Below are 8,680 nucleotides of genomic sequence, written 5' to 3' on the forward strand. Positions count from 1 at the left end.
AGCATCCTATTGTTAAGTCCCAATAATCCGTGCAAACAGAAGTACAGAAGCACAGGGAGAGAGAGTTTGTTATCAGGATCCACCATTCCATGATCTTGAGAAGTCGAGTTTACAACTTGGGCCTGCCTTGTTTCACACCAGATCATTAACCCACGAAGCACCCTGCCTTCCCATTATCCGTGGAAATGGCCTCGTCGGTGATATTCAGCGATCTTACACAGCAAGCAGTGGCCATGTTTTCAAGAGAGAAGTGGGCAACGTAATGATTTCCGCAGCCCACTATAAATATATCAATGTTACTTTGGGCCCTGATACATAGTACTGTTCTGTAGTCATTCTATGGAAATGACGACTGCTCGACAAGCAGCGCAGAAGATGCGGGTTAGTGGTCATTAAAATTCGGCAGTTTCCTGAGCCTGGCCCATGTGATGTCTTTGTTAGCATGCGAGTTACACAACGAGTTCACATGCGGGCAGGGAATCCAGAGCAGCTGCTTACGCAACTGGGCTGCTGACCTAGTTTCACCTCACTGAAAAGTTATCACTGCGAGCTCCTATTGTCCCTCTCGGTTATCACATCTATTTTTAGAGCCACCGTCGTTACCTGGCACACGACCTCACATCACCTAGGCTCTGGAAGTACTGTGCCGAGCATGGAGCATCCCTGGACACGGACACTCGACCCTGGGATCTGACCTGACAGCAGGCGCAGGGTAGCTTCACACAGAATGCACTCTTTATGAGTCCAAGTTTATGCTTACCATGTTCTTGAAGTCAGTACTTTTTGGAGACGCACAAACATCTCTAGGTGTACGGACTTAAATGCAAGAAAATCGGGCCAGAAAATATGTGCTTTGAGTGCTATATTCACATCCAGCCTGCGCGCTAACTCGATTCTTTCTGGTACTAGGCGCGCGTGAGCAAATTGGGTCGGGAAACAACTGGGAAGGTTTATGAACAATATGTTCACATTGAAATGGGAACCCACTTTTCTTTCCCAGTGTACATTCATGTCCCCACCACATAACCCAAAGGCCAGCGGGAGAAAAATATGCCATGCTAGAAAAAATTGTCACATTTATAAGATGAGAACATAAATGTGTCAAAATAGTCCTCTCTCTTAACCAGGGTCTTGTGCCCGCATATGGTACTTTGTGCACACGCACGGTGATGTCGGGTGCATAAGGAGAGGTGTGAACCAGAAAATGTGTGTACGGAAAAAGAGGGTAGGAAAGGGAAGGGAGCAGTCAAATGTTATCACTATAGTAGAAAACGTTCAACCAACAAGCACATCCATTCTTTCCAAAGTAGAACATAGATTTCTACCAGTCATAGGCCAAATAAGTTAATGTCAGATTTACCTCCCCCAAAATATATTTACAGCCCTCTTACTCGCAACAATTGTAACTATTTCACATATTTCTTTGTCACAGGGGATGTGAGAAAATTGCCTTTCAGTAAACTATAAAATACGGCAATTGAATTACTGTATGATTTCAAATTCACATCAGTAGTACGGGTTTTCTTTTGCTATTGTACTGACAAGAAACTATTGCATTTATTGCACGCTCAATATGTGATAACTTGTGCCACCTCTGTGAGAAATACTACAGCCCAGGTCGTATAGCCTTACAGTTAAGCACTTGCTGAGTGGTATAGAACTGAGACGTCCAACATACCTCCATTAATGTCTTATTTTCACAACACCCACATCGAATCACTTTGCATGCAATTATTCTAAATTTCAATCGTGTGTAGTCCTTTGGTATTGGATTCTGAATTCGTGCACAAACATTGGATATCCCTCTTATGTAGGAACACCTCCCACATTTCGTGGATGCTTCAGGGAAGCTCAAAGTATTTTTGGCCAGACTGAACAACTCCAGTGTGAAATGGAGGTTATTGCTGCCTAGCACCATCATATATAACGGGTAACGCATGTAAAAGCACCACTGAGCTGCAAATTCTAGTATAAATGTCCCCTGCATTTACCTAAACACAGGGCCTCGTCGTACTTTCGTAGGGCTGCTGCCAACTCCTTCCGCTTATAGAGAGCGTTTCCTTCGTGCCTGAGATGCTGGGCCTTCACCCGAGAGGGGTACCACTTGGTCAGCAGATGGGTGAGGACCACATTGGTGCGGTAGGCGCGGACAGTGTTCGGGTTTACGGGCTCCCCGCACAGAGGACACACAGTCTGATGGGAATTTGGGGGAGCTCCCTCTTCAGAGTCCTCGGCCAGGAGCCCTCGCGAGCTCTCCTGCCCCGCGGGGGCGTTACTCCCCTCACAGTCCATTTCATGATTGACCTGCTCTTCTGCGGGGGTGTGGCCTCCATCGCCAGGTTGACAGTTGACAGTGTGACTCACGGATAGGTCTTGCGCTGCTGCGGAGGGGCCACATCTCGTAGGGTCGACCTCCACCATCGCAGGGTCCTTCTCCAGGCAGCATCGGCAAAAAGTGTGCCCGCAGGGCAGGGACACCGGGTCGCATAAGAAGCCCCCGCAGTGCGGGCAGAGGAACTCAGCTGCGCCCTCCAGCCGCTCTCCGCACACGCCCTCACGGCTCCGTACGCTCTCAGCCAGGGCCCGCACCACCGCCTCCAGGCGGCCGGCTCCCACCTCCCCACACGCCGCGGCCCTCTGGTACAGGGTCAAGGCCTCAGATACCCTGCCCGCCCCGCAAAGGGCATCGGCCGTACGCAGCAGCAGCTCCCAGTCCCAGCCGGCTGCGTCTCCGCGCTCCCTCCAGTGGCACTCGTAGATCTCGGCCGCCAACTCGAAGTTGCCCGCTTGGAAAGCCTCGGCGGCGAACTCCAGCATGAGCTGGCCGTCTTCCTGACTCATCGTCAGGGCTGCGGGAGGTGTGGGGGATCGCCTGTTCTCCTATCGCGCGGCCACCCGTGCTCTTTGCCGAGCAGCATCGCACCGGGCTTCTAAATAACCGTCGCTTGTGGAAGAGTTACATAAAACACGTCCACGTGACCAGCGGCGGCGCTCCTCATTGGGCAGCTAGGAGCCGCGCGCGACAGGTTATAAAACCGCTGGCGGTTTAGCAACAAAAGGTGGTGATGGCTTCACTGCTGTTTTGTAAGCCAGGCTGGGCTGAGAACGTAAGCATTCAGACCCACCTGACTGCTGTGCGAGCTGTTTAGGTAACCGGTGAGGTAAGCGCTACAGGCATCAGTGGGCTGCCTGTCCTTACATATCACACCTTTGCCAGAATGAGCAGGCTCATGTTTTGGGCAGGGGTTTTATAGATTATACAAGAATTGATGTAGAGTAACACACTTTATGTATGGAAATCTCAAAAATATATGAAACTTTATGGAGTACTGGTGACGGCGTTTACAAAGCCCTACCTTATAGCCATTATCAAGTCGGGAGAACCCCACATAGGTTTTAAATAACAAAGGGTTTTGTGAAATATAACATTTCTTGTGTCATTTTGCATCATCAGTTTTCCTTAGGCTATCCAGCTGCAGACAATTGTCTTGCCCGGTGTTATCCGAGCTGCCAGCCCTAAATGAAAGCGTGGAACACAATAGCTGCCTCTTGAAAAGCCACATACTTACCTTTGCCATCCTGCCTGTGAATTGCGCCTTCAGGAAAGGCATGGCACGTGGCTTGTTGGAAACAGTAATACATGGCATGCTCACAGACTTGTGGAGCAGTAGGGGACATTCACATCTTTCCTACTTTATGTTTTTAAAACATTTATTTATTGGCATTTCAGAAAATAAACAGGCATAGAAGACATTGGCATCAAACCGTGACATTGGATAATGCATATATCGTTTGAGTATTAAAGCAAACTTTCAACAGAAAGCACCCATTGCATAAACACAATAATAGTGTAGACCATCCTAGCATGACAATGAAAGACCCACAGAGGTCAGAGCATCTCAATCGTTGGACCCTACCCTGGGCCTGTCCAGTCAATCTCCATATATGCTACCTGTCCACATTGCGAAAGGAGCACTTGGTGTAGTTCCTCCACTAAAGAAATGATGTGTCCCCAGTCAAAACATCCACCCGTGTATATGTGTCTGCACCCTCCTCATCTGAAGTGTCCTGTGTGGGCCTCTTGTTTAGAAACAGAGACCAAAAGTTCTTAGGTCTGTTACGTGGGGGCAACAGTTCGCTGTATAGTTCGGTTTGCGTGCCGCAATACATCATTTCATTAGCCCATTGCGACAGTGTCGGTACAGGGCCTCGCATCCGAGAGAACGCTACACACCTTCTGGGTAGGAGGAAGGCCATATCGACCAGACTTCTACGATCCTTCTGGAGAGGTTTAGAATAATCCAGAATAGCCAACAGGGGATCCTGAGACAGAGTTGAATCCGTGACCCTATTCACTTCCTCATATACCTTGCGCCAAAAGGATGTGATCCCCGGGCAAGAAACATGTCACATGTAGGAAATATGCTATCCGCGCTCTGCATCTATCACAGTGAGGGCTCTCTCGTAGACCGTATCTGTGAAGTCTTTCCGAGGTATAGTAAACCCTGTTTAGGAATTTAAAATCTATCAACCTGTGACGGCCATTGAGTGATATTCTCTTCGTGCTTGAGCAGCAGTATTGCCATTTACCGTCTGTCAAGTCTATAGCCAAGTCACTCTGCCATGCCTAGCGAGGTTTAGCATACTCCGCTGTTCTTTCTGAGAGGGCAATGCGATACAGATTGGTTACCAATTTAGCAGGGGACTTAGCGTTTATAATGTAAGCTAATGCCGTAACCACCGGGGGCTCCGTCATTTCCTCCCCTAGCAGGTCCTAAAGCGCATGCCTCATCCTGTGAAACTGAAAACGCGGCATCAGCAGATGGGGAACATCCTCCGTCTCGAACTCTTCCCATGAACGTGCGGTGCCTTCCGAGAAAAGGTGCCCCATATTGTGTATATTCAATGAACCCATCGCAGCCAGCACCCCCTTGTCCCTACATGGGGCCAGCCAAGAGCAACAGGCGAGGGGAGCCTTCGGGGCATACAGCAGGCTGCAAGACTGTTCGCCCATCATATGGTGCCAAGCATGTGTGATTGTATTCAGCGAGTCTAAAATACCAGTACGGAGATCCTGTGGTCAGGACAGCAACGCAAGGAGGGGGACAGGGGTCGCAACTATAGATTCTATGCGTATATGCGGGATGTCCGCTGGGCCGTGAATCCAGTGGTAGGCATGCGCGCTTTGTGCAGCCCGATAATAAAGTTCCAGGTCTGGGGAATTCTGGCCGCCCTCTGCATACGGATGAGTAAGAATTTTCCACGCCACCCTTGGCTGTATCCCGGCCCAAGCCAGACGAATCATTAAGTGTAATTGCTGGAAGAATGAATTGGACAGCACCATAGGAGTATTGCTAAACAGGAACAGGAAACAAGATAATACCATCATTTTCATGAGAGAAACCTGTCCCATCAGTGACAATGGCAGAGTGATCCACTTTTCAATATCATCCTCCATTTTGGAGATGGCCACGCTGTAGTTCGCCCTCAAGACTACATCCGAGTCTGTATGCAGACGAATCCCCAGGTATCGCACTGCTTCAGTAGTCCACTGAAGTGGGTATTCCGGCTCAACCCTCCTCGTAGCCGGTGTCAGTGGGAATATAATAGATTTGTTCCAATTCACATGGATACCCGATAGAGAACTGAACAGGACCACCTTGCGTAGCACCGCAGAAAGATGCGCCTCCGGGTCCCGAACATATAAGAGGGTATCGTCCGCATACGTGGACACAATCAGGTTGTATGTGGGGATTAGTATGCCCCTGGGCCCGTGGTATTCACGTAGGGCACATGCAAGAGGCTCGGCCGTGAGTGCATAGAGTATAGGGGATAGGGGGCATCCTTGTCTCGTGCCACAGCTGATTTGTATGGGGTCTGTGGTCAGCGTTCCTATCCGGATGCGGGCCGTGCGTGAAGTATACAGTGCCACTAAAAGCTGAAGGAACAATGCACCCACAACCATTCGGTCTAAGACCTGTCTCATAAAAGGCCATTCGACAGAGTTGAAGGCCTTTTCCATATCTAAAAAGACTGCTACTGCAAGGACCTCAGGGCACGTATGCTAGAGAGCTGCGAACACCGTCCTGAGATTACAAGTGAGGTTGCGACTGGGCACGAAGCCTGCCTGTTCAGGGGCAACCATCAAGTTAACTATGGGACTGAGAAGGCTTGCTATCAACTTGGCAAATATCTTCGCATCGACGTTTAGTAACGACAGTGGATGGTACGAGGAGCAATCTCCCGGGGGTTTCCCCGGTTTAAGAATGGCAACTAATATCGCCTATCGCATAGTGAGGGGCATTGCTCCGGAGTCTGCTATGTCCTCAAACAGCGTGAGCAACCCAGGTATCAAAAGGTCAGCATATGCCTTATAGAAGGCTACGGTTAAGCTGTCGCTCCCCGGCGCGCTCCCAGCCCTCATAGCAGATAGCGCCCAAACGACTTCCTCCCACTTGATCAGACGCACCAAAAATTCCCGGTGTAGGTTAGACAGCCATGGCAGTTCAATGTGGGAGAGGCAGTCTAGTATTCGTTCCTCCGGGGCGGACCCAATGGAGGCATACAGAGCTGCGTAATACTCAGGGAACTTTTCTACTACCTGATCCTTGAAGAGCGGGTCGTCCATCGGTGAGGACCTTGTGTCCGGGATCACTACTCTGTTTCTGCGTTGTTTGGCCAACTGCGCCAGAACCGATCCGGGGCTCCCCCCCTCCCCGTAGGTTCTCGCAGAGGCGTACTTTCTCAGGTGTTTTACTACAAAGTCTGCCTCTTCATGATATTCGCGCAATGTACGGGCAAGTTCCTGCGTGAGTGCATCACTACAGTCTGTTAGGCGCCGAGCCTCCAGTTCTTTTAGCTTTTTCTCCAGGGTCTCCAGCCGACCCCGGATCGATTGGAGCAACACCGCATGCTTGGAAATGGCGATCCCCCTGTTGTATGACCTAAAGGCTCCCCATACGGTCCAGAACGAGTCGACTGTACCCACGTTGGTGTTGAAAAACAGCTCAATGGACGTGGCCAGCTCCTCCTTTGTTGCGTGTTAATCTAGGTTCCTGATCGATACTGTGACCTTATGCCCCTATTCGGCTATAAATCCCTTTATTCCCTATATTGGCATAACCGTTCAAGTGCGATTTTCTGAAAAGTCATCTCTGGCCTCACACGAACAGAGCCACATTCCAGCATGACTCTCTGCTACTTCCTTTGTGACCAATTAGTGCAATGACAGAGCAGCAGTCACTATCTGATATTCCTAGATAACACTCCGAGTTCTTCAACAAGATAAAAACTTAGCAAACCTGGAAATCCCCGCTTGCTATGTTTTGATTAGTAATGGAACTCTAATGAGCAACTGATAACTATCACTTCCTAGTGACATCTTTAATTGACGTCTTATGTCCAGCAAACTTGCGTCAAACCCGGCACCTGTCAGGTATAAATATTACCAACGTTGCCTTAAGCAATGTTCGTTGCCTGTTGCTGATGCCAGCTGCCTGCATGACCCTGTGTTGGTAAATCTAGCACTCTGTCGCTGCAGCCTGCTATCCTGTGGTGGTGAAGCTGCTGATACCATTATCGCCGCTAAAGCGCGACCTATGGTGCAGTACGCTTAAGGAGCTGAACAGCCGTCCTCTGCGAAGACATCCAGCAGATTCCAGCTGCCCGCGGACGCTGTCCCCCCTCCTTCCTCGATGCGCTGAAGAGAAGCCGCTGCCTTTCTCGTACAGAGAAATCCAGTCCCGGCGCTTCCGGTTTACCCTCGCGGGTGACTGGGATATCGAGAGAGACCCCTGAAGGAGATACCAATCCTCCATCATTCTATTCAGAGGTATGGTGTTGACTAAACCCTTAGACGAGAATTCTTGAAACAAACCTTGGCAAAACCAACTTAACTTAAAGCTACTTACTTACTCCCCTTTTCACGTGTTAGGCTTAGGTCAGGCACACTGGGGTAGGCTTAGTTAGAAGCACCAGTTGAGTATGTTAGCCTAATGTATATATGACTGTATATATGTTTTATTACTTTTAAACCATTGTATGGCTAAGAAACCATATCAATGCTTTTACAGTTCTATTTCGCAATACTTATCTTACTGTACGTACTTTTCATAATAACAATTATTGCAATTGTGGCAATACATTTCTCTTGTACGAGAAGAAAGACTGTTCAATAAATGTTAACCTTTTATTGACAAACGCCCGTCTCTCTATTCTCTACATCTCGTGAAAGTAAACTGCACTAGACTGACTGAGTGAAATACATGTCTATTGTTTCACACGACCCTAGAGATCGACTCTTGATCTGAGGAGCAAAGTTGTCATGTTGCACGGTTGTTGGAAAACTGAATCCCTTCTTGTCTGTGCCAGGGAAGCTGATCACTTCCTATGCAGAGAAGAAAGTTTCCAGTGACCTCTGAGCTAGTTGGTAACACAACCCAATTAAGTTTAGCATAGTCAGTGGAGGCCTGGAATATAAGCAGTTCCACGTCGATACTACTGTTTATGTTATTCCAATGCGCAGGGCCTAGTGGGAAACTAGGAACTACACTAAATGGCGCCCAACGTTTGGTAAGGCGATAAACTAACGCAAGACTTATAGAGTAACTCAGTCGTGCATATTTCACAGACCCCTTTCTCCCGTAAATACTCCAATAGACGTCTGGAGTGGGTGAAAGGT

At 48.9% G+C, this 8,680-nt stretch overlaps 1 protein-coding gene across 1 annotated transcript in view; it reads right to left on the minus strand.

Moving 5' to 3' along the window:
* Positions 1-2,969, minus strand: part of LOC147718608 (LON peptidase N-terminal domain and RING finger protein 3-like) — a 45,134-nt gene extending 42,165 nt beyond the window's left edge. The window contains exon 1 of the mRNA XM_086918570.1: positions 1,992-2,969. Coding sequence (XP_086774696.1) covers positions 1,992-2,841 — 850 coding nt within the window. The 5' untranslated portion in view covers positions 2,842-2,969. The remainder of the gene's footprint in view (positions 1-1,991) is intronic.
* Between the last annotated feature and the right edge of the window lie 5,711 nt (positions 2,970-8,680).

Source organism: Lissotriton vulgaris, chromosome 4_1 (genome assembly GCF_964263255.1).
Source record: "Lissotriton vulgaris chromosome 4_1, aLisVul1.2, whole genome shotgun sequence".
Taxonomy (NCBI): domain Eukaryota; kingdom Metazoa; phylum Chordata; class Amphibia; order Caudata; family Salamandridae; genus Lissotriton; species Lissotriton vulgaris.